The 26841-nt window shown below is 41.6% G+C and overlaps 1 protein-coding gene across 1 annotated transcript in view; it reads left to right on the top strand.

The window, feature by feature from the left end:
• GFOD1 (Gfo/Idh/MocA-like oxidoreductase domain containing 1) overlaps window positions 1-17852 on the top strand; it is a 70914-nt gene extending 53062 nt beyond the window's left edge. The window contains exon 2 of the mRNA XM_086841341.1: window positions 10397-17852. Coding sequence (XP_086697467.1) covers window positions 10397-11316 — 920 coding nt within the window. The 3' untranslated portion in view covers window positions 11317-17852. The remainder of the gene's footprint in view (window positions 1-10396) is intronic.
• The last annotated feature ends 8989 nt before the right edge of the window (window positions 17853-26841 follow it).

The following is a 26841-nucleotide window of genomic DNA, read 5'->3' as shown; positions in this document are numbered from 1 at the left end:
GGGCTAAGTAGGTGGTGAGGCTGATGCTTCATACAATCATCACATAGAAAGGATCATACTAGAAACTTCAGTGCTTCTCCTTCAAAGAGATTGCATGGCTGGATGTTTACTGAAGAAAATCCTGAAGTATAAAGTGCAGGGGGAGCACTGGTGCTGCTCTGCATAGTGGTGCCAGGGGAGATGCAGGTAGAGATCTGACACTGCTACTTGTAGGGCCAATGGGGTTTTTTGGTCACTGTCCCTGTCACTTGGCTGGTAAGATGCAATTTTTCAATGTGTATAAAGCTTCATGAATCCTGTACAAATGAGTGCATTAATTACTCACCAGCACTAGTCTGATGTTTATCTTTTGTCACTTTTTTTTTTTTTTAGTAGCAGGTTATGACTTGCTAGTTTTAATGGGGTAGAAAGAGTAGGCAAGAGAAATATAAAGAGAATTACTTCTAATTAGCACTCATAAATTTCTCTGATTCAGTAAGCATAAACAATTCTCTGATGGAAAAGCAAGTCGAAAGAAAATTAAACTGCCTGATTTCCTAATCCTCCCAAAGCCTTTACAACAGCTGGGCATTTAGTTGTTGTCAGCCAACACAAAAAGAAACATACTTAAATACAGATAACAATGCCTCAGGAGAGTAGAGATTGATCATAGACTGTGATTGCTCTGTGAGTTCTTTCCTGAGGAAAAGTATTATAATATACTGGACTGATGGCATACATTTTCTTCTAGAAGTTGAATAAAGGAAATGAGAATAGTTGGAAGAAATAAATGATAAAACACAGAGATTTTCACTGAGTTTCTAATTTAGTCCTGAAACAAGTAAAATTTCCTTGAAATCAATGACTGCTTGAATAAGGTCTAAACAGAATGTCTGGGGGTTTTTTTCTAAGCCTATCTGAATACTTAGTGCAGGTCTTTTGATTTTTTTTTTTTTTTCTTGTCTGAAGAAGTACTCAGCAGGGATGTGATCATGCTGTTTTGATGGGTATTTGAAGATAAAAAAAGTCAAACACAAATTTGGGAAGGCCAGCATGGTTTGTCCCATATACTTTTTCCCAAGCATGTATGAGAGTGTGGAAAGCATCCAAGTAGGGCTCAGGGAATGTAAATCTGAGCATGTTTCAGATGCCAGAACAGATAATCTCAAGCTGAGACCCCTGAAGCATTTCTCTGTGGTGTGTACAAGTAGCTGGTTTGTCAGGGTGTATTTGCACCTTGTCTAGATTTCCCAGCAGTTAAAGGTTTTTAAATAGTTAAAAAATTACTAAGTGCTTCATTTATTTCAGTCTCCAGTGCTGTTATTTGCGTAAGTGCCTACATAGAAGAGATGAGAATGACATACCAGGTGGGCTATAAACAAGGAATCAAGCTCTAGCCTGAGCTAGGAAAGGGTTAGAGAATTTTGCTTTGCCTTGCAAAGTATGCTGGCATATACAGGAATGCAAGCCTTGTTTGCTTGGCTTACTCTTAAGCACATTGCCTATGGATTGAGTGATGCAGAAACTTTACAGTGCCAAATCAAGGGCTCCAACTCACCAAACTAACAGAATAAACACTCAGAAATTTATAAGGACGTACTGGGAAAGTTACCTTTAAGTGAGCACATACGGTCTTTGCAGAAGTTCTATATTGTGGGATCTTAGAATATCTCAAGTTGAAAGGGACCCATAAGGAGCATTGAGTCCAAATCCCTGCTCCTTGCAGGACTGCCTGAAACTTTTCTGTTAAGCAAATGTGTGTCTAGTGTCAAGCATGGAAGGAATATTTAAAATGCCATGAACACTGCTACAGCAACATTTATATCTACTGTAATATGTGCACAGGCATGGCCCCAGTCCATAACCCTAATGACTACCTCTGTGCAAATAAAATTAATGTAATATTAGTACATAATGAAAATTGGTATCATCATTACTGTCTTCTCTCATTCTGATGAACCATCCTGGTTTTGCTTGGGTGGCACTTCCTTATCTGGAGGCATCATTATAATCTTTTTGGAGACAGCAGGGGTATTTGCCCAGCCTAGGCACCACATGTCAGGAGTTACCTACAAAGAACCCAGCATAGTTTTTTGTTGTTTCTGTTTGTTAGTTTGTTTTGGTTTTGGTTTGGTTTTTTTTTTCTTTTTTGGAGACAAAGCAGTACCTTGTCTTTCTGTTTGTTTGAAGAGGTTTACAGACCGCTAACCCCACTGCAGTCACTGCTGTGAGCACCCAGCTCATGGTAACCCTCTTACCTGTTGAGCTTGAGTGCAGTTCTGGCACTGCACGTGTGAGATGTGTGTGTCTCGTTAGCTGAGTGACAGCTAAACTGTTGCTGGAGATGATGCTCCTGTGTTGCCAGCAACAAGGTGCCTTTGCAGGTTTTTGTGTCATTGTGCATGCAGTCACTTGAGTGAAGTTTGGTTTAGCCTATGATTACAGGGCAGCCAAGGCAGAGACACTCACAGCTTTTTTCCCCAGTGTATTTGAATGTTTCAGTCTTGTTCTCAGAGGAGTTGTGTGAAAAATAAGTTACATCAGTGAGGATAAACCAGCCTAAAAACTGGAATCATAGTGTGGTGGATCAGAGCCATAAGTGAGCTAAGGTCCTGGCTTTAGGGGTGTACAGTTCAGGTGTGTGTGTTTGTAGTGTAGAGATGTTTTCCAGCTAATATTTGTGAAGTGCAGTTCATCCCAGTTGATGGTAAAGTTTAACAGTGCATGTGTTCTTTCATACTTTCTTTACTTTCAAAAGAAAAAGTATGTACTCTTCATAGTATTTTGATGCAGAGGAAGAGGTGTAGGTTTGTAAAATCTCTGTAAGCCATGAGTTTGCTGTGGCCAGATGAGCTGTTGCTCATCAGCCGGGCAGTGTATTACTGCCTGTGTGCATTCGCTGTCTGTTTCAGTCGCGGAGGAAATCGCGTTCCTTCAGTCACTGTTATTTTCCTTCACACTTAAGCAGGCTAGGAATACACACATGGCCTGTTAATATGAATCAGATAGTGAGCTGTGACTCACTGTGCTGTAGTAATTTGATTTTTTGCAACAGCTATGCATATCTGTGATTAACAAAGATTGTCTTGGCCAATGTTAGAGCTGTGACTGAAGCCAATCTTGTTAGGCATTCATCATCCAGATTTATTTCCTTGTCAAAAGTTTTCTTAAATAAGGTTTCTTCGAAGAAACATTGTCATGCCATTAATTTTCTCTGGCAGATGTACTGATTGAAATAAATGTATTTTTCATGCCAGTCAAGAACTGAATGACAGATTATACACCGAATATAATAAATGTAACTATTGTTTTTATTGTTACTATGATCATTACTGTATCACAAGATCAATGGTAGCAGCATATCATAAGAGCAGAGACACATCTACTTATTTATAGAAATCCTACTCTCATGTGAAAAGGTTTTCAGTCACCTGAGTGATTGTTTTTTTTGAGATGGCACAGACATCATTCCTCATTTCCCAGAATGGAGTAGCCTTCTATGAGGTTCTCCACTCTTCCTGCATACCTATTACTTTCTGAGGGATTCAAAAGCTTTTAGCCACTGTGCAGTATGTGATTCACACATCTCCATGTGCAATGCATCAGAAAATAGTATCAGCCCCATAGAATAGCCTATCTCAGTATTGGATTTCTCTAGGCTAATGTACTGTTGGGCAACAGCTTAATTCATACACATAATATATTTTAACATAGATACTTTTTCTCAATTGTCCCTCCCTCCTGTTCAGTTTCTGGGTAGAGAAAGGCATTATTTTTCTCTGAAATCTTATTTCTTTCTCCTCCATTGTTTCTTTCTTTTGCAGAAAAGGTGCTAGCAGGGCTTACAAAAAATTGGACTGAAGGTGGTCTTTTCAGGATGAGCCTCTAAACAGTGGGGATGTTGCTGATACCAGTAGGGTTGGCTGAGCAGCTCCTGGAGTGGCAGGAACACCTCTGGGGTTTTGCACCAGCCCCTTCCAGTGCCTTTCTTTCCACTTTGGGAGTGTTTTTACTTCTAGCTCCCTCTTTTCCCTTTCTTCATTTACTCAGTCACATTCCTGCTTTTCTCTGCTGGATTTGTGCTGATGCTTGTTCATCTGAAGTGACTCCTGTGGCCGCCTTGGATTCCCTAGAGGGCCCCAGGAGGGAAGGAGGCGTGTGGACTTCACTTGGGTCCTCCTGATGCCCATGTTGCCAGTCCCTTTCCACTGCTCCAACATGCAGATGAGCTTTGTATTAATGAGCACAACATCCCTCCTCTCCTTAAAGCAGTTTTGTGTCAAGAGAGCCAAATGAAGGCAGCATTTTTTGTGGAGATGCCCATATAGAAGCTGTGCCTGGGGGTCAGGGTGTTGCCTGCTGCTGACAGACAGGTACCAAGGTACCCTTGTAGTCATCAACTGCAGCTAAGGTAGGGAAGGATGCCTTTGTGGAGCTGTAACAAAGAGGGTACTGCTCACCAAATAATATTGCAGTGACTGAGGAGCAGATCAGAGAATTGTGGTTTATAGAGCCAGAGGTTTATGGCTTGTTGTGCATGTAGCAGGCTAAACTGGCTATATCATTGCTGTATCTCTGAGTCACCCCAGCTATTAAAACTTAAAATGAGTGGCTGTATGGGCTTCTGGCTTTGAATTCTGTATCTGCATACAATTTCCAAAGAGGTGTTCTCGGTGTTAAGTGTCTCTCAGACCTGCCAGGAATATCAAATAGTACCAAATGGTTGGATCCAGCTTCATACAAAAGGGACCATGGCTGTGTTGTTATCATGAAGACACTTTTGAAACAGAAAAAATAGCGTCACCTTCGTTTAGGTCTTCGTGTCCCCTCTGTAGTCAATGGTTTAGCATGGTTACAGCTCAGATCTCTTAAATACTCTTCTGGGTTTTACAGGGAGTGATGAACTTGGAAAGAAAAGAGAACTTCATTACCAGCCTCTGTTTTTCTTTAGGCTGTTTAAATACTGGAATGAGTTGATAACTGAGAAAGTTTTTTAACAGTCCTGGCAAAACTAAGCCTCCAAATGTATTTTTTGCAAATTCCAAAGAAGAGAAAGGGAATGGTTCAAATAACTGAGGATTTCCGAGATCATTGTTATATAAAATACACAGCTCTCTCTACTGATGCACAGTTTGTACCAAAGATCAGTTTAGCTGTAGGGAACCACAGGCTGGCTCCAGGTGCCTTATGTAGTTTTTAAGATGGTTTCTGTGCACGGCCCCGGAGTTGACAAAGTGTGTACGTATGTGCAGAAGAACAAACTGCTGGTTATCAGTTATTTAAATGAGAACTAGTGTGTTTTGATTTAGGCCATTTATTTTGACCATGGTTTTTGAGAAACTCCTGGGGAAGAATCTTCCTCTGATTGTGCAAAGGCAGCAAGAGCAGCTGCAATGGTGAAAATCTGAGAAGAAAAACTTGCCTGTACTTATTTATTGTATGTTTATTGATGACAATGTGAGTTGTTATCATTTGGAATATAGTTTTGTATTAGTTTCCTTTTTTTTAAAAAAAAAGTGAAAAACATACCATAATTTAATAATTTTAAGTCATCCATTTGAAACAACCTGCGAAGTGTATTCTTTCATAACTTCAGTATTTTCTGAAACCCTGAGACTGTCACTTGAATGTTGACAATTCCTCTTTGCTTTTAGAAATTTATTTTTCTGCTGACAAATTTAGCTTAGTTCACCAAAACCTTATTTTTCATTCCTCTCTCTCTCTCACTCCCCTATCCTGATAAAGAGTAATAGGTAGCAATTGCTAACTAATGAATCTTTCTGGTGCCAGTGAAGGATTTGATTATATGCCCAGACTCCAAATCTGGAGTCTTTGATCTTCTGGAGAATAGGAGGAAGAGAAAATATTGTATTGGGGCCTCATGTTTTAAGTGGAAGAGATAGAAGACTAGTCTTACTTCAGTTCAGTGACGGACACTTATTTTTTTTAATTAGGAGGTTTTTTTTATGTGAATATGTTTCTCTCCTTATTTGAAACAGTCAGAGCAGATGGGAAAAAAAGATGTTGCAGGTTTCAGAATTGATGGTGCCTGTGCTGGATACAGTCGTTCTGCCTTCCCTGTGCTGTGGGCCCAGGAGTTCTGCTAATTTTCAGGCTGTGCAGCACAGGGATGATACAGGGACAAAGAAACCCGGGCTGCTGGTAGCCAAGGAGCTTGAATCATCTGTAAAATGAAGAGATGTAAATTCCAGGAATTGCAAAGTCGGTAGTTAAATTTTTACTGTAGCTCCTCACTCTTTCCCTGCACTTGCATGGACAAAAATGTAAATACTACTACCCTGCTCTGTATCTACTCACCACTCACTTCTGGGCTTACCTCCAATTCACAAGGACTTCCCTTTTTTAAAATGAAGACTGAGGATTGCAAATAAATTGCATGGCTTCCTGACAGAATGAAATACTGTTAGGTGGGTGACAAGCCATTAGAGCATGGTTATGACTTCCCAACATATAGTGCTAGAGAAATCTGCACTTGAATGGTAGCTCTAATGGCAGCACAGACAGTTTTTTTTTTCTATTTGCACAGCTGCTTCTAGAGAGTTGGTTAGACATCTGCTTCTTCAGAGAAGATCAGTGTTCTTCAATAACCTTTAAAAAATGCAGACTGGTCCCAAAGTTGTTAAAGTTTGGTTTGGGGGATACACTTTATAAGCCTTAATAGGAGATGTGTTCCCCACCTTCAGCTTTGGATTTGGGCTGGCCAGGAGTGAGCCTTCCCCAGTGCTGTGCCGGGTCAGAGAAATTCATGGCATGTCAACACCTGGCTGGCACCACTCTCTCTATAGAGCACAGCCTAGCAGGGAGGCCAGGGTGAAGCCTGTGTGGAGCCCTCAAAAAGATTGACATGTATTTAAAATATTTGTCTTCTTCGTTTTACCTGAGAAGTCAATAAATCAATGCTCAGAAGTTGCCTGGTTGAGAACTGTAGCACTGTATACCAGATTTCTTGATGCAGGTGGAAGGGATGTGTATTCCTTCAGAAGATGAAATTTATCCAACTGTGTTGCTTATCAGCATGGACAAGTATATTTCACTTTCTTGCTGAAACATGCTGGCTTCACTTCCCTGCTTTTATGTAATTAATAAAGTTTCTACTGTCTGTTGTGGTGCAATTTTCAAAGACATGTGAAACAGCAAAACACGCTGCTAGAATGACAAACAGTAACAATTCATCCTTTCTTAGAGTCTTGCCCAAAAGTGGAGAGGATTAGACCACAGTCCCAGACTGGAGGAGAAGGGGTTCAGTTCTCAGAGAAGCCCCCTGCCACACCAGCAGTCAGAGCACTCCATTCCATGAGACTTTGTGTGGGGAAGGGAGATTTTCCTTGCACACTGCTCTCCTGATGTTGCTATAGAGAATGGGTCAAAGGGAAGGTGCCTTTTCTTCCTTCTCCTTTTGAGAAGGGAGCAAAGGAAAGAGAGCAGAAAAATGGTGTTTTGATCCACCTTTTTCTCATTCTGGTTGCATAAACACACCAGAGTATTTCTCTAAATTAAATTAAGCAAACCTTTCATGTTCTCTCTCTGCTTCCAGAAAGCTAATGTGGCTGCTTGCAGATTTGCAGCTACGGAGGAGACAAAGATCTGTGGTGCACACAGACTCAAGTGCTGATCAGTGTCATGCTGAAAGAAGTGCACAAGCTATAATAGCATATAAAAGCTTTCTGGGCATCAAGCAAAAATCTGTTTAAATCCCTGACAGGGATGAGAGCACAGCACGTACTATCAGCACACGCACAGAGACAGAAAGTCTCTCAGAACATTTGCATTTTGGATTTGTTGAAATTAGGAGATTTCAACCTTTCTAAAAAGGTTGAAATAGTAGAAGTAATTTTAAGTCTTCAACTTCTCCCCATCCCCATATAAATATTTAGTGCTCTTCCCTTTCCTCTGTACATGTGCCTGAGTTACACTGATCCCAACTGCAATTTTTCTTGAATGTATGGAATGTAGAAACCCATAGGCTTCTCTTTCATATTAATAATCATAATTTCATACTCAGGTGTTGGCAATCACAAGTATTCCTTGTGCCACACGGTTAAGGACTGACCCCCACCATGCATGGCACAGAACAAACAGCAAAAAGATTGTCCCCAGGCTGCAATTCCTCATGAACACAGACCCTTTTCCTAACAAGCACGTGTGTAGAGCTGCACATTTTGAGACAGTGCCTGGACAGACCTCAGATGAAATGTGTCAGGTGTCTGTGAGGGAGAATCATGCAAGCTGAACTGAAGCAGAATGTGATGCTTTTGTGGATCAGTGGTGAGCAGGTCAGGTAGTAGAAAGTGGTTCTTTGGGGGGAAAATGCTGTTTCAGGAAGGTTTGACTCCAGGGATGTTTTGTTTAAAATTTGCCTTATTTTGATAACTGATTTGGCAGACTAAAATCTCTGTACAAAGAGTCTGTGTAACTCAAGGACTATTACATTAGTGATCTGTATCAAGTGGCATTGCTGGAGCTACCAGTTAGAGGAATGTAGGGCAGGTGGATGAATGTTTTCTCCAATATCAAACAGATGCAGCAAAAAATTATTCAGGGGCAGGAAAAGAAGTGCTATTAGGTTGAAAATGTCAACTCAGTCAGCAACAGCCATCTGTAAAGATGAGAGAGGAAAGTAAGAAGACCGAGGCCACTGAATAGAAGATTCTTGTCTAATTTAAGAGGAAAATGAGTATGTCTCTACTTATCTGATTGAGGAGAAGGTAAATAGGAGTGAGTTGAAGAAAGATCTTTCCCTTCTTGTCCGTTAACTGGATGTGACTGCCACTTCAGCAATGACAGCCCTCCCTCCCTCCCTCCCTCCCTCCCTCCCTCCCTCCCTCCCTCCCTCCCTCCCTCCCTCCCTCCCTCCCTCCCTCCCTCCCTCCCTCCCTCCCTCCCTCCCTCCCTCCCTCCCTCCCTCCCTCCCTCCCTCCCTCCCTCCCTCCCTCCCTCCCTCCCCCCCTCCCCCCCTCCCCCCCTCCCTCCCTCCCTCCCTCCCTCCCTCGCATTTCACTTACTCAAATAGCAGCAAAGACTGGGAATAGGCAGTGTGGATAAGCTGGTTATTGAATATTTGGACTGTGACCCCCTTCTTCTTCCAGTAAGGCTGTTAAATATTCATGTAAGTGGGCTCAGATAGATCCCTGCCATCTGTCTGTACTTATATGACTTCATCCAAACAGGTCCAAAACGTAAAATTTTATACTTGGAACAGCTCTTCAAAGAAAAAGGGATTTTTCCTGATTTTTCCTGAAGGAAACAGGAATGAAAATACAATGTAATTTTGCAAATAAACACATTTATTCATCTGGACTCCATCAGCAAGGACTCAAATTCAGCAATTTTAAGTGCCAGGCCCAGCTTTAGCCCAGGGCTCTCCAGGTAAAGATCATATTTAGTGTTATGGTTTAGATCCAACATGTTCCACAGCTCATCTAATATTGATCATTAAGCATAAAAAAAGTCTGTATGCAGCTAAGAAGGAAACAGGAGATTGTCACTATATGTGTGTGCGGGTACAGAATGAAAGTATTTGAGGAGGAGAAATCAGTAATAAGCCCATTATTTAGCCTTCAGTATGTTCACTTGCACACCTTGATGACCAGATAAAAGGGAACTGTCATGCAAGCTTCAGTAAACAGTATGCCATATGGACAATTCCACGAGGGAACAGATTGTCACAGCTACATTTGACCTGTTTTAGAGCAATCCTGACTCTCCCTTGGCACAATGGATGTGCTGCTGACATTTCAGCAGAACTGCTTCAAAAACACTTGAGTGCTGTTGTCAGAATAGTGAGGCATTTTATGAGTGAGAAGCAATTTCTTCATTTTAAATTAAGCAGCAAGCCTAGTACTTCTCCTCTCCTCAGAGCCTCTTAAAACAGTCTGAGCAGGAAAAAGGTACAGACAAGAATACTGAGAACACAAAGACAGGCTTTTCAGTGGACCTGTGTTAAGTTACTGAATACATGCACTTGTATCATTCATACCCTTCAGGGATTTGAATCTGAACCTCAGATTCAGCTCACAGAAGCCCCACATGGGCAGGTTGTCACAGAAGAGATGTCTGTGAGATGGCTGAGGTGGGTGATTGGTTTCATACCTGCTCACAGAAGGGAGCTTACTTTTTTCTGTTCAGGCTCTCACCTTTGAGCTCTTTTTAGACAGGAATGCATTTTGAAAATAAAAAGGAATACATTTTCACTGTGATGCTTAAGAAATTCTTGCATGTGTTTTGGAAGCATGCCAGAGTGGGTTGGGTCTTCGTGCCTTGAGAACATTTCAATATGGTGTTATTATTTTAAGGGTTTTTCTCCTTGGCTTGGTCTTTAAGAATAGCCTCGAGGCTTTCAGCTTACTGCATCGATAACATTTTGTTGATGATTTTTTCCCCCCCCACTGTTTTTCAGGCATTGGGAAAAACGTCATCTGTGACCGAACGGCGACTCCCCTGGATGCCTTTCGGATGATGACCGCGGCTCATTACTACCCAAAGCTCATGAGCATCATGGGGAACGTTTTGCGCTTCCTGCCTGCTTTCGTGAAGATGAAGCAGCTGATCCAGGAGGGTTACGTGGGGGAGCTGCTGGTGTGTGAGGTACAGGTCCACAGTGGGAGCCTGCTGGGCAAGAAGTACAACTGGAGCTGCGATGACCTGATGGGAGGCGGGGGCTTGCACTCGGTTGGCACCTACATCATCGACCTGCTGACCTTCCTCACCAGCCAGAAGGCTGTGAAGGTGCACGGGTTGCTCAAGACCTTCGTGAAGCAGACAGACCACATCAAGGGCATCCGGCAGATCACCAGCGATGACTTCTGTACATTTCAGATGGTCCTGGAGGGGGGCGTGTGCTGCACGGTGACACTCAACTTCAACATCCCGGGGGAGTTCAAACAGGACATCATCGTGGTGGGCTCGGCGGGACGGCTCATTGTGATGGGCACTGACCTCTACGGACAGAGCAACAGCTCTCCTCAGCGGGAGCTCCTGCTGAAGGACTCCACGCCAGTCAGCAACTCCTTGCTCCCGGAGAAAGCCTTCAGTGACATCCCATCCCCCTACCTGCGGGGCACCATTAAGATGGTGCAGGCTGTCCGGCAGGCTTTTGAGGACCAGGACGACAGGAGGACCTGGGACGGGAGGCCCCTTACGATGGCTGCCACTTTCGACGACTGTCTGTACGCCCTGTGTGTGGTGGACACCATTAAAAAGTCAAACCAGCTGGGGGAGTGGCAGAACATTTCAATCATGACTGAGGAGCCAGAACTGAGCCCAGCATACTTGATCAGCGAAGCCATGCGGAAGAGCAGGATGTCTCTGTACTGCTAGCTCCTCTGAGCTCCTGTGAAAGAATAGGAACCAGACAGCTCTTGAAGGAGATGGTAATTCGGCCCCTGTGAAGGGCTTTGGGTGTCTTAGAAACAGCTGAGGATACAGGAGAAGGAAACGCAGTGTCTGGATCAATTAAATCTGTTGGCAGCTAAATGCCAAACTGATGTGGTCCTTCGGAATGCCCAAAATGGACTGGAGATTTAAGAGCTGAAAAACTTGACTGTTTTAATAACAGTATTAGCTGGCTGATTGCAAAGATATATCATGGACTCATCCCCTGCTTGCAGGTGCTTTAGATTATCCAACTGTGTTTACTGTGAAAGGTAGGGAAGATCCTTTTTAGATTTTCCTCACCTACCAGAGGGCTGTGAAGGTACTGTCATGTCATTAAATTATCTGTAGTGTCTGACATGAATGGTTCCTACCATGACAGCTGACACCACCATGCTGTATTACTACACCTCCAACCAACACACAGAATAACAGGACTTGATGTGAAAGTGTTGCAGGATTCAGAAAATCTTTGCAGCTCACTTTTCATACAGCCTGTTAGGAGCTTCTATGTGTTGGTTTAGTAGTTGATGTTTGTTTTGTTTGGTTTAGATTTTTTTTTTGTTTTTTTCTTTAAAGCACAATTACATAAGAAAATGTGTGGCTTTTAAAACAAAGCAGTCCTCAACCACAGTGCATATGCCTGGGTATTTGGGGAGGGAGGCCTTCTGTGAGCTCCTGCTAAGCGTCAGCGTTACGGGTTTGCCGGTTAAAATGGGTGGTGGAAAACATTCATGGATGGCAGACGGCAAGACGTAGTAATGATAATGGGGTTTATTATACAGCTGAACTCAGCTAAAAGATTTGCACAAGATTTCCTGTGTTTGGGACTGACTTCTGAGTGAATTCATCATGCATTTTGGTTTTAGGTGGGAAAAAGTAGGAATATAACCCCAAACCATACAATGTTTAGATGAGCAGTGTTCTTTTAAACCACTGTGAACTCACACTGAGAGTAATTTCACATCCCTTAAGCCGGAAGTTCTCACCTCCACCAAGTGGTGAGTGTGAGTGAAAAACAAAAGGGATGAGAAAATTTCCCGTCTATTTACAAGGTAAGAAAATTACATAGGACCCCCAGCCTCTTCACCTCCTTAAAGTGGCCAGCTATTGGTACTGTATTAATCGTTCCCTGTCACCAGTTCGGGGGTGGACAGACGCTTTTGCTATGTTTTTCCTGTTCTTCTTTTTAAGATTTTAGATAGCAGTCTTGAAATACTTATTCTTTTGAGAATATCTTCTTGAAAGAATATAGTGAAAGTCACATGATTTATCCCAGTAAACAGGGATACTCTTTTTCTTTGTAAAGCTGCTCCAGTGCTGATGTGTTTACAGCGCTAGGTCATCAAATAGTAAAAGAGTAGAACACAAGCATATAGCACTAAATAATATTAAACTTGAGAAAAACCCTTTGAGGTTTTTTTTTTTTTTTAATTATGACTAGGGGAAATAAGAGAATATTGGGATGGGCAGTAAATCTAAAGAGAAAATAGGTTTTTGAACAGGAGGGCATCAGTAGTGTTGTTCATCTTACCTGGCTTTAGTCAGCTTGGAGTCAGATGTCTTCTGATCAGCAAGAACACAGCAGGCAATACAGAGAGAGCTCTCCAAAGGCTGACTCAGTTCACCCTTGAATTGATATAGAAAGAGGTGCCCACTGGAAATGCCTGTCTTCCTCCTTTGTAGAGAATTTTGGCTTCTAAATTTTGATGTGGCTGAAGTTATGAAACTTGTTTCCCAGCCCTAAATTATTCATGTATGCTTAATATTTCAAGAGCATATGTGTGACCTTTCATTAAATAGTCCCCAAAATGTAATAGTGTGACTGATGAAGGAATAATGTAATACTGCAAAACCGCACCCTAGGGGAGAATTGTTTCTATCCATGTTGTTCTGCCAGTTCTAGCAATTCTCTCTGGGGCTGTTTCTGCTAAAACCTCGGGCAAGGCTTCATCATTCCTTCTTGGAAGCAGCTGCTGACAAGTTTGGTTGTTTTTCTTTAAAATGGGTTTCTGTGAGAATTCCAGAGGTAGTATCTCTGCCAATAGGAATTTCCCATTGCAACTGTCATGGTATACACCATGCTGTCCAGTTCCTTTCCTGCCCTGTTAAAAGCAGGTAACACAGAAGAGAGGATTTGATCAAGAAATCATCTGTCGGTCTCCTGAAAATAGAATTACCCCAAATGGGATCAAGAGAGTTTTCATACAGTAAAGCAAAACCCATTTACTGAAAAGAGTGGCTAGTGCAAGTCATGAATGCAAGCCTGGTGGATAATTAACCATGTCTAGTTAAATATAATCCAGAAGTGGGACAAAACTTGGACCAAAATGTTTGTCAGTCTTGCTTCTCAGTGGTTTGGCAGTTGTGCTGGAGTTGCTGTTCATGTCTTTGCACTTCATTTTGGTTCACAAATGTTGGCTGTGTTTCCTCCCTTGTGTTTTCTTCTTTTCCCTGGGTTTTGCGATGCCGGTTGGAATCCTTTTCCCTGCCCTTGCAGTGAACAGGTGAGACACAGTGAGTAGGGATTGTACTACTGAGCACAAACTTTCTGTCCCAGATCCAGAGGTTTAGGTGACAGGCATCATCCACCCTCTGTGCAGACCTACTGATGCAGCAGAAAGAAAATCCAGTGCTTTGGTTACACAGACACCTGATGCTGCTGTTCGTGCTGGCTTGCAAATGGGTTGAATCTTGTACAGCTCCTTGTGCTGGCCCAGAGAGAGCAGGGACAGGGTGGGACCTCCTCTTCTAAGGGCAACAGAGATGCTACATTTATGTTACCTAACATAAGATGGATGTTGGGATGGCAGCAGGAGCTGCGTACATTCAGGATTGTACAGCAGTTTTTCCATTCTCTAGGAGGTGAAGGTGCTGCAGTGTCAGGTGTAAACATACTAAACTTCCACTTGGCTTGGAGGAGGAAAAAATTGATTTATTTATTGAATGCATACTGTTATTCTGACAAATAGTTTCTTTACAGTCTGGGATTTTTCTTGGCAGCATCCAGCCCTCTGCGCCTTTGGTACATTGAATTTGCCCTAAGTAGCCTCTGTAGTTTGAGTTTGGTTTAGGAATTTGGGCAGCAGATAGCAGAGATGTACTTGATTGAACTCAGAAGTGGTACCATCCCAGGAAACATATATTTGGAATTACACTTTTAATGCGGTACCACAAGATTTGAGATGAATGCTGCTAAACTGGTTCAGGCCCAAGAGCCAAACTGCAGCTACTGCTGGATTTTACAGGAGTTCCCAAATGAACTTGTTCATACACTAGGTAAGACATTTCATTCCTCTTTCTCAGGGCTGCTGTTGGAGAGGCTCTTTCCTTTGCCATCAACCTGTGCACATAGGATACCGATTGATATGGTCTGTTGCCAATGACAAAAAGAGCCAGAGGGTGAGCTTTGCTGCTCTGCAGGGCTCTGTTCCACTGCTGGGACAGTCAGCTGGGAGAAGGGAGTCTTATTTCCCATGGGAATTGCATTGAGATTCACACCAGGGGTAGTGACCTTTCATTAAATAGTCACAATAGTCACACACCTATGCTGTCTGACAGCAGGGCACAACTGAACTCCTTAAATGTGCCCAAAGGGAGGGTGGTGACTGCAGCAGGGAGCAGCAGGAAGGTGTCTGCAGGCTGGTACCTCTATGCCTGCCCTACAGGAAGGATATACTGGTGGTATATGGAGGGTGAGGGCTGCACTTCCTGAGGGTGACAGCAGCAGCCTTGCTTCACCTCTGTGTGTGGGAGCCCAAGAAGGGACCCAGCCCTTGGGGAAGCAGGATCTGTCCCCTACTCCTGCTGGATACGCACATCCTCAGTGCTGATCTCAGTGAAGCATACATGGAAGCATAAAACTCAGCAGGTGCTTGGGGTTTCCTATATCTAGTACCATGCATGTGTTAAATCTGTAGTACTTCAGCTGTGTACTCAGAAAAAAACCAAGTTGAGATGATGGGACCTTACCCATGCAGCCAACACAGCAGAGAATTGGGCCATCCCTCAACAAATTTTGATTCAGGATGGGCTGCTCTGGAGCTCGTCCTTTGCTTTGGCTGGAAGCACAAGAAATCCCTGCCCAGCCAGCATTGGGCGCTATCCACTTTGTACTAAGTGATCCCTTCTTTTCCGTAACTTTTAAAGAAGTGAACAGCTGTCCTGAAAGTTCAGCCATTCATAAAAAGGAGGCTTTTCTGCTGCATGTGGTCACAGCACAAGGAAAATTCAATTTATTGTTTAATTTTGTGTCTATTCAAATTTGGAATAGACCCAGACAATTTAAAATGACACACTGATCTACCAAGAAAAGGCTTATTTTATTTAATGGATAAAGGTAAACATAGTATCTTGATGTTCTTTTTGCAGAGCTTCAGAAATGAGTGATGACAGAACTTCTTGTGGCTGGGAATTTTTGTATTTGACTTTTATTTATGTCCTTCAGTGTAAAATATCACTCATTTTGAAGTCTATTAACTGCTAAGTTCTGTATTTAAAAATCAGAGTTCTGGCCTTGTGCAGATACTCCACACTGCTTTGGTGTTTCAGTGGCCCAGTGGTGTACCCTTGGTATGAAAGAAACTCAACACTGGACTTTTGACCTCTGCAGTGATCTCTGGGTATCTGGGGCTAGTTGTGAAATAGCAGGATTATTCGGGACAGCAGTTCCTTTTTGTTATTGTTGAAATTGTTACTTGCAGGGAACAAAGTTTGTAAATTTTAGAGATGAAGTGTGACTGAATAATATTTGGCAGTCTTATCTGCTTCAAAATTTCCTCTTTCTTGAGCTGCTGGGTGAAGTCTGTCCAAAAAAAAAATAATTTCCTTTTAACTACCCACTTCCATTTGCTCATGAAAAGAAGAAATTTTTAAGTAAATGGGACTACACATAATGCTGCATTCATGAACTGATGTCAAAACCTCATTGACTTAATGAGTGTATGAAACCACAGTCCCAACAAGTAATGCCATTTTGAAGCTGCCAAATCCAGGCCTTGGGTTGGGGAAAGAAGGGTATCAGTGCAGGTCAGACTGAAATAGCTTTTATTCAGCATTTTGAGTAAAATGAATAAACAGAATGGCTATGGTCAATCCAAAACTGAGCACATGTTTGTATAAGGGTATTTATTTAAATTTTTTTAATTTTGGGATTAAGTTCCATTTTTAAAGAATGCTGTCTTGAAATGAAAGGTTTTAAAAATCTATCTTTTATTATATTTTGGCATGTGTGAAATTAACTGTTTGGGGCTGGGTGTGGGGGGTTTCTGTTGTTTTGGCTTTTTTTTAAATCCATACTTTAAAATCTCATCCGTTTGGTTTAAGGGATTAAGTGAATTCAGCTGCCCTGGCAAGTTCAGTTCTGAACCTGCACGCTCAGTGTCTTACAGGGACCCCATTTTTAGCATCTGAATTTGGCCTTCTGGGTTTCATTTGTGTCTTCTTATGGCAGTGGGAAAACTGATTCATTCCATGGAGCTGGCAACAGATAACCAAGATACTTTTTGCAGCAATGCCAGCCATTGTCTTTAAAAGCACTTAACTCTATTGACTTGTTTACCTTGGTTATTTATGACCTTCCAGCCACGTGCTGTCCATTATTTGTTTTCCTTTTTTTTGTTTTGTATCAGCCATTGGACTCACTTCCCTGCCCTCTCTGTTTCTCATTCCATTGCAAACCTGGAGGTGAGCCTCCCTTGTTACCTACTGAGCTCCTGCTCAGTCTGTGTTACACATACGGCACATGTGGCATACAGGGTGGCTAACTACAGCTTGAAGTGACTTTTAACACAGGTCCATTACAGGATAGGTGAACACCACAACTGCCCAAGTACGGGGCATTCTGAGTGCCCAGCCAAGGCACAAATCAAAGCTCCCTGCTGTGCTGTGCTAAACGAGCAACACTCACTCTTTCTCTCCCACTGGTTTGCTTTTATTTGATTTTGAAAATGAGAAAATGTTCAGTTTGTTGCTGTGTCAATATTAAGTATATATTTATTGTTTTTCTGACATACATACATATATATAAATGCTATATATATATAATGTCAACGCATGGACATATGTACAGTAGATATTTTAAAGAGCTATTTATCAAGAAAAGTAAGTGTTATAAGTAAACAGAGTTTATATTTTATATATTATGTAGATAGCAAAAAAAAAAAAAAAAAAGTGGTTAAATTATACTAGGACTTTTGGGGGTGGGGTTGGAGAAATGGGCAAGGACTGGTTCTAGCATTTTAAATAGCCAAACTACTTTGTACGGAAGCTGCCTGCTGTGCCTCTCGGCTGCAATATCTGTTTGTTTCTTCTTTTGGAAGATGATGTGCATTGTTACTTTTACATTGCTTGGGGAATGTAGTTAGTTTATTCTCAGCCAACTGGTATGTGCTGCTTAAAACATGGTTTCCTGCTGTTCTGCATATTTGCATTGATGGAATAAAAGGATCTTAACTGGCAAATAAAGACGTAAAAGGATGTGATCCCAGCTGTCTGTGTTCTTTCCCCACACTTGTATTTTGGGGGGCATGTGTGTGCGTAATAACCATCACCTTTGCCTGGTTTCTGGCCTGCTTGTTAAGTTCAGCATATCAGAGTAAAATACATGGGCTTTGTGCTTGGAGCGGAGGATTTTGATGGAGGAAAAGGACGAATGAAGTTTAACACTCATTTAACACCCATATTGAAAATTTTATGTATGGCAAAGACTGAACTAGTGCCTGTTGGGGGGTGTTTCTCAAAGGGACAGCTGCTTTTGCTGCCAAAGGATGCAAGTAAGTCCAGTGTCACATCAAAACTGGACATCCCCCCCGCTGCTGCCTGGACTTCTCTTTCTTCTGGTTCCTTTTACTCCTTTCTCCAGCAGAGCCTGGAGATCCTCTTCCCACCTGACCACTGGTATTGTGGAATGTTTTTGCCTTCCCAGTTCCCAGGTCCCTCCAGTTACTTACCTATGCCTACCTCCATCCTTGCTCCCATCTGCCAGGAGCTGTCTGCTTATCTGGTGCTCCTTTTCTCCCCTGTATTTGGGAGCATCTAAAGTCTCATAAGGATCTTGTTATTCCAGGTATAAATAAACCTCACATGGGTATGAAGGAGAATAAATTCTGGGATCTGAGGGAAGATATATTGCCTCTGTGATTGATGTGTAAAAAGGACAGAGCATTTCCTACATTGCCTTTTAGAGCAGAGCACACAAAGATGTTGGATTCTACTCGTGTCAGTGCACGCTCCATTTGCAAGCACTACGAAAGTATGTAAATCTGAGGCACAAATCTGTGAAGGGAGGGGAAATCATCATTTACAATGCACACTACCCTCAGATTACATAATGTAAACTGTATATTCTTCATAAATATAAAAATTTACAGAGTAGATATATTTTATATAAGATTTACAGAGTGTGGTTTCATCACAGAAATGCAACACGTTAGCAACTTCTATTACTATCACTGCAATTACCGTATTGTAAAGATGTACTGATGTTTATATACACATAAAATTATCAATTTTAATACACATTATTTTCTTTGTCTGAAGGGAAAAGCACAAGACAAGGAAGCATCAGTGCCCAGGTCTTCAGGAATTATAGTTTAATGTTTGTCTAGTTCTCATGAGTAAATGTAGTATAACCTTGCTTAGGTTTCCAGATCACCGTCCCAAACCAATCAATTAGGCACTGAATTAGAGTAGGACCAAATTTCACAGTATATCCTTTCCCATCAACTCCAGAGTAAAACAAGGCCTACTTGTCTTTCAAAGGCTAAAACTGAGAAATCCCTGGAAAACAGCACCTGGGAGAGCAATTACTGTGAAACAGTGTTGGAGATACAGTGGGATTATTAGTACAGCATTCCAGCATACAATACATAACTGTACAGGTAAGTGAGAATGCAAGAGCAAGTATAAACATTCCACACTAATGAGGCTGCACAAGTGCTAAGATAAACATTTCCAAACCTGTGTCAGCACATTGAGACACTTAAGTGTAGATTTATGGACCCAAGTAAAAATTCTGCTTTGAAAACAAACTGTAAAAATGTAGGTGAGGGGAAAGACCTCTTGCCATTTTCATAGCTTTTGAAGAACCAAGGCTTCCCCAGTTTACCCTGGCTTGTTCTGCTGTTTTCTGGAGCCCCTATTGATTAGCAGCTATGCAGTAAAAACAATGGGTGGCTTGTAGCCATAAATATTAATCAGAAGAATGTTAAATGCATTGCATTGTTCTCTTTGGCAATGGAGAGTTTGCTGGGGCAGGGGTTATTAAAACATGCTGCTGTGCCAGAGAAGACGCACTTAATGCCTTTGCTATTTATTCCTCTTGGGCAGTGGAAGGCTGTGGAAGTCTTTTGTGAGGCCAGTGGAAAGCCTGTGTTTCAGAGCTGACACAGGTGATGCCTGGGACAGCAGGGCTTTACCCCAGCACAGCTGCAGTGAGGTGACACAGCACGGCTCTTCCTAGGGCAGCCTTTCCTGGGTTGGAGGCTGGGAGAAGGTGCCTCTGTTCTGTCTGCTCGGGCCCATGTGCCTGTGCTGGTCACAGCTGCACTCACCATGTTCAACAAGGAAGGAGGACATTTCCACTGGGCGTCCTCAGCAGGCAGTCACCAGACCTGTCACCTGACAGCACTGGCCACGTCCAAGCTAAAAGCTCATGTCCTGCACACGCTACCTTTCCTAACATATTTTCCCCTTGGGAGTGCTCCGACTAGTGTATTTTGCACCACAAACCTTGGTGTGCACCACCAAGTTTAAAGTTTGCTTTAAAACTAATCACTGCAGCTCCGCAAACAGTTCCTGAGGGACGAGGCAGGGCTGCTGCCAAGCCCAGGGCACCACTCCTTCCTCTTGTCCCCGAATACTTGTTCCTGCCTTCCCTGGGTACAGGTACTCGGGAGAATGTGTGTGGCCGCCTGGTTAACGCAGTCATGGACTTAGCTGAAAGCTAACATTGTGAGGTTTTTACTAGGTTGGTTTTCAGGCAGAACAATTCCCTCGTCTGAGTCATTGTCGACAGAAATTTATGCCAAATCAGTCTAATAGCAGAATGTAAATAGAAACCAGGTCTGCTGACTGCCAGAAATGTGCTTTCTTCATCAGATCAAAGAGTTGGTAGAGTAACTACAGAATAACAAACAGGTCCAAAAGAAAAGCTAATAAAAGAAAACAATTTTAAGTTCTGCATGTCCCTACAAAAGGATTTACCTGTAAGCAAGTGTTTCTGAAGTGGCCCCTCCTCCAGGCATGGAAGCGGTATACATACAGATTCTAGAGAAATGCTTCACAGACTTCTCCAGTCTGTTTTAATAACTCTGCCTTTCACAGTTAATCACATCTTGCAGACTAAAGGCTTTTCCAGATTATCAGATCTCATCCAGGCAATGACAACAGCCTCTGAATGCAACCAGTGTTGTCACTTGTGCAAGTAAGTTTTACATGGTGTTTCAGCCACACCTGGAAGAGCTGAGACCCATTTTTCAGACTTTGAGAAGGCAGAGATAGTTGGAAGTGGAAATGGTGCTTGACAGGCTTCTATTTTTTCCCCAGTGCTATCTCTAAGTTGCTAGATTTTATATTTTAAGACTCCTTTCCTGTTGTGCTAGCTATGCATCTTATGGAAGTACCTGTGATGAAAAGATGCCTTCCATTACTAGTTGTGACAAGCTTTCCAGCTCAAGAAGGAAGGTAATCAGAATGTCAGATAAGGTAATCAGAAGCAGGATAAAAAGCAGATTCAGAAGAAACCAGAACTTTTCTGGGCTCTGATGTTTGACTCTATCCTGTTAATAGTTAGAAACATTCCAAGCATGATTTCTGGCTTAGATCAACTTGTATTTGTCAAGATCCTTTCTGTGGCACTGTTAGGAAGTTGGCACAAAGCAGACATGATTCCCACTAAGCAAACTGCTTGAAACCACTCTCTTTTTTGGTGATTATAAAATCAATTGCCATTCTGTGCCCATAGGCCTTAGTGGCAGAGGGTGAGCCTCAGTGCTTCCTCTGCTGCTGTGGATGCAGCCAAGTGTTGAGGACAGATTGGCAGAATGGAAGGATGTTGGGATTACTAATCTTGTGCGTTAAGAAATGAGTCTGTCTGTGTTGCAGTGTGAGGAAATGCAGGTATAAATTGTGCCAAGCTCTTTCAGCACAACATTTTTTTGTTAAAATGGACTGTTTTTTCCATTCACTTTTCTATGCCTTTTGCATGCAGTTCCATGACGGCATAAACAACTTTCTGGGAGATGTCCTGCCCTTTTGGCTTACATACCTTGATACCTGAAATTAACTCTTGTCTAGGCCTACTGTATGACAAGGGCTTCTGTGAAGAAAAGGGACTAAGTCACCTGCTGAATTGACAGAGCTCCCAGCTATCCACTCCTGTTTGGCAAACTTCATCTGTACTGCTTCACATGTATGAAGTGTCTTATAAACAAATTGGCTCAAAATGAGCTGTTGTGATTATTCCCATTTTGCAGCTGGCAAGGTGGAGACAGAAGTGAAGTTGGTGAGATTACTCCCTAATGAATGAATTTCTCTCTCTCTCTTTGGGTTTTTTTTTTACTTTTAGCTTCTAGCCTGTTTTTAAGAGAGGTTTTGATAGGATTTTCCTCCTTTTATGGATGAAGTGGTCAGAACTATTTAGCTTTATAAAATTGTTTTTATATTCTTTACTGTGAGGATGGTGAGACACTGGCACAGGTTGTCCAGAGAAGTTGTGGATGTCCCATCCCTGTCACTATTCAAGGCTAGGTTGGATGGGATATGGAGCAACTTGGTCTAGTGTAAAGTGTCCCTGCTCATGGCAGGGGGGTTGGAATTAGATGATCTTTGTGGTCCCTTCCAACCCAAACCATTCCATGATTTTATGATTTTAAAATTAGTACTGGAAGATTTGAAATTACAGGTAATATTTCTGTTTATAACAGGATCTTACTGGCTTCACAAAGGAGGTACATACCATTACCTTCACCTTGTCTTTTGAAAATTAGGGATAAATGGCAACCCATGCTGCTCAAGACCATGAAGAACAAGTCTATGACAGCCAGATCCACATCTTCCTACTTTAATTTCCAGTTCCCTTTAAATAGTTCTCAAACCTAATATAATTCTCATTCATTATAATTAATATAATTAATCATATATAATTAATGCCTAATATGCTGTTGCAGTTTGTGAATACCAAACAAGCTGGGGTTGGCTGCACAGTCTGTGTTCAAATTCATCTGTTTAGAACAGTGCTAGCAGCACCAAAACCTATACCAGCAACTTCACAGCTATGTGAATACACGTTGTGCAGTTCCATCCATGGAGGGGAAGGTGAGACTGCATTCTCCATTAACTGATTTTAAAACCAAGCTGACAAAATTAGCACCAGATACATGTGCTGACCAGAAAATCAGCAGAATATCCAATCTGGTAGCACAAAGCTGCACTTCCTGTTGTGTGTTTTGAGAAAAGATGTTAGAGGGGTGTATCTGCCTTCACCCTATAGCTCACAATGCTCAGCTTGACAAGGATTTCTGGCCTCAAATCCTTCAGGGAGCATTGCTTTCAGTTCCCAACAGCAAGTTCTCAATGGAAATGGCTGCAAATCATTGCTTGTAGAGGCAGATGAGAGTCATCCTGGTGTAATTTGGAAATTGGTGGGGTAAATTGCCCTGTGATTTTTACAACTTTAAATAAAGCAGGACACTGACACGGGAATGCAGACCTAGAAGGCTGACAGAAAATCACCCATCAGTAGAGAGGAGGAGGCTGCTTTGCCCTGTCACAAAATAAACACCCGTTCACCATTCCAGCTTTACAGCTTGTCTTCATATATTAAAACAAGCCTGCAAACCATGACTGATATAATTTCGAGTTATTAATTAGTTGCTGCTCAATCCTTTATGAACGCGCTAGCGAAGCCCTCTGAGCTTCACCGAGATCAAAAGCCTGCTGGTCCACAGGGCTCCCCTCCCCCTGGGCAGGCAGGCTTCCTGAAAGAAAACGATTAAGTGACAAATTATTCTTTGGAGGTACAAGTGCTGTGTCTGCTGGGTTGCTTTGGTTGGATTCCGATCCTTTCATCCTTACATCAGCGGTCCCAGGGAAGCCGCCGGGTTGGGCTCCTGCCTTCGAGCCTAGGCAGCAGGGTGGGGCTATGAATTTGCTCCCGTGGCCAAAGGTGCCGGCAGCCGCCTGGATTGTGGCCGAAGAGGGTAGAAATGGGATGCAAAACTTCATCATAAAATAGTTTGGTTTGGAAGGGACCTGTGAAGCTCATCTAGACCAATTCTTCTGCAAAGAGCAGAGACACTTTCAACTAGATCAGGCAACTCGGCCCCGCATCCAACCTGACAATCAGTGTTTTCAGGGATGGGGCATCCACCACCCCTGTAATCAGGGATATTTGGTTGAGTGAGGAAAACCGAATCTAATTACCATATGCAGCTTGTGACCTTGAACTGGCTTCTGGGCACATTTGTGGCTTTGGTACAAAGAGAAATATTGCAAAGACTGAAACCCAATCCTAATTTCTACTTGCTTTTGCATTTTGTTGCTCATACCTGCATATTTTTGTCTTGCCTCTAACAATATATAGGGATCATAATAACTATTCCTCATCCAAATACCACAACTCTTGGTAAGGCTGCTCAAGATGACTTATTTAATTTTCCCACTGTCCTTAAACTGACCCACCTTTGTCTCACTGTCACCTCATTGTCCTTTCTCAATTAAAGAGTAACAAATCCGAGATAATATTATTTGGGACTGTTTATTAGTTACTTTATGTTGTGCCCCAAATGTGCCATGCTCAGTGAGAGTACAAAGCATGTGTTTGGTGCTATTTAAAAACTTGCAAGCCTTTTTCAGGCAAAAATGTCAATCTTAACACAGCTACTAATCAAGTTGTTAGAAGAATAATTAGGGCAGGCACAGCTGAGGTTACACAACAAATCAGTTATGACTAGAATCCAGAAGACATCATCCTAAAAATATCACTAACATAATCTTTAAAAAAGCCCTTTACATTTGGAGCAAGCAACAGCAGTTGTTTATTTCCTTCTTAACTGTCTTGCAGTTTCTGTATATCTTTGCAGACAAAACCATGTCACCTCTGAAGAACACTCTTTCTTTAGCAGGATGACAAAACACAGAAGTAGGACATATTTGAACTCAGATTGCCAAGTTCAGCCGCCCCTCTTGCTATTTTCAGCCCCGTAAGCCTTTTCCTTGCTGTCATTTGGGGATGTGTGTTTATGACTACAGGGACAGTATTTGGTCTGCTTAGAGACAGACCTGCCTGTTGTGCCTCCATGCTAAAATGAAAGGCTGAATTCCCCTCTGATGCCAGATAGCTTTATATTTTTTTTTACCTCAGAGTGTTATATTTTTTCCATCTGACATCAACAAGGAATTAAATTGTGAACATTAATAGTGCCAACATTTGCATTCTTCTCTCAGGTAGAATGTAAACAGCAGAGTGATGCTGTTTTGGCCAGGAAATGGGGCCAAGCATTTCCATGTCTGCTAATCATCATAATGAAAAGGTTATGTGAATGTATAAGTAAATTGTCCTTTCCATTAACACAGCCCTACTCTCCATCTGGAAATATTCATGCTTCTGAAAAAACACGAGATGATATCTTAGAAAAGCTGAAATGACTCAACTTGTAACTTCTTTCCTGAACATCAATCATTTCCTATTATGACAGAACAAGTAGTGGTGCATTAATAACCTGGAAGTACACACTGACTCTAATACACTGTGAAGACATTATCAGATGAGTGCCTTTTTTTTTTTTTTAAAGTACATCTTCCATCAGTTTAGAGCAAATGAAACCCACATGAAAACTTTACTTATTCTTTGTATGTTACATCCTTGTGTCATAATGCCATGCAGATATGAACCTCCGTACTGTGTAAAATGGACATTTCATTGCTTTGTATTTTCCCGCTTTTTTGAGAAATTCACATAACAAGGTGTGCTTCTGATCTGTAATTCTGTTCTGTAATTACACTGGTAGGTCAGTCACACAGAACAGACTGAACTGACTTTCCAAGAGCAGCACATCACAGAAAATTAGTGCAGCTTTAACAGCAAAAGAATTGCTTTTCATGAAGAAACACAGGCACAATATAGTTCATTTTTTGCAATAAAATATGTTAAAAATGCCTGTTTGGCTTCCTTCTCATGTGGCCTTTTATGTCAGTGAGTAATTCACTTGGTAATTCACTTGAGCAATATAAAGATATCAGTCCAAAATGCAAGCACAGTAATACTCATAGTTACAGATAAAAACAAGAGATGCAGTGTGCTTGCAGGGTACTAATTAATTTGGCTCTGATATCTTAGATAATCCCAAGCCAATTCCAAACCTGTTTCCCTTTCATGTGTGCTACCTCTTCTAATGTTATTGCTGTTTAAAAGAATTAAATGTTTAGGTTATCATGGTTTGGATAAATGCCTAGTTATGTATTATTGATTAATGATGCATTAATCAATTTTATTATAAGCACAGTCCTCCACTTGGCTGACCGACACTAGCAGCTATAAATGATTAAATTCTGCTTTAATTTTCAGTGGCAAGAAAGAGATTATGTCAATAGGAATGAAGATAATTTATGTCCCTAGACAAGGGAAAATAAGGTTACTATTCAGTTTATGAAAATAAAAAACGTTTTAAATTAAATATTTAAGTCATGAGTCACTTGTGTGCTTTACAACAGAGTTACAGCATAAAGAGTCAGTTGGCAAGTGCAGGTGGATGTAGAAGGGAAGTTAAAAGATAAAAAGGCTGTTAGAGTAAGAAAGTCCAACTCAAAAAATAGGTTAGTCATCTTTGGTTTGCTGTGGATGTGTCACCACATAATAATTGCTGTAGTCATTAACAGGTCATGCTTAACCTACACTTTTCATTTCATTTAATTCAAATTAAATTCTTTAATTCATTTCCCACTGACCTAAATATTTATGTGATATTTACAACTGATCTCACTATAACCTATTATGTTAGAAACAGGCACCATTAAGAAAATCTCTGTGTATAAGAAGCTTTCTGTATATGGGGTTTAGAAACTTTACTAGGGGAAGAACATTCATGTTATTGTTTTCCAGGACAGGTGTTGATTTTATGTTGTATTTTTATTCAGCTAAATCTTTCAGGACCTAATTTTGTTTAGGCATTTTTAGCAATGGCATACCATTCAGTTAACATTCCGTATCTTCTGTACTATAAATTAGTGCTAAAATAAATTGTGTTAGCTTAAGGCTTCTTCAGAGCACCACTATAGCTATGCAATATATCTTGACAAGGCCAGAAATGAATGATTGAGAATTGCACAAGATTTAATTTCAGTAGCTGTTTCCTGAACCGTGAGATACCGTTCAGCTCCCAACACCACCGAACAGCTCTCATCCCGAGACAAGTGCCATCTATGGATAAAAGAGATATTTGAGTTGATGAAGCCCCAAGTGATCAAAAATGG

Source organism: Cyanistes caeruleus, chromosome 1 (assembly GCF_971803275.1).
Source record: "Cyanistes caeruleus chromosome 1, bCyaCae1.hap1.1, whole genome shotgun sequence".
NCBI lineage: Eukaryota > Metazoa > Chordata > Aves > Passeriformes > Paridae > Cyanistes > Cyanistes caeruleus.
Note: the sequence above shows the minus strand (reverse complement) of the source record. Positions and strands in the feature narration are given on the sequence as shown.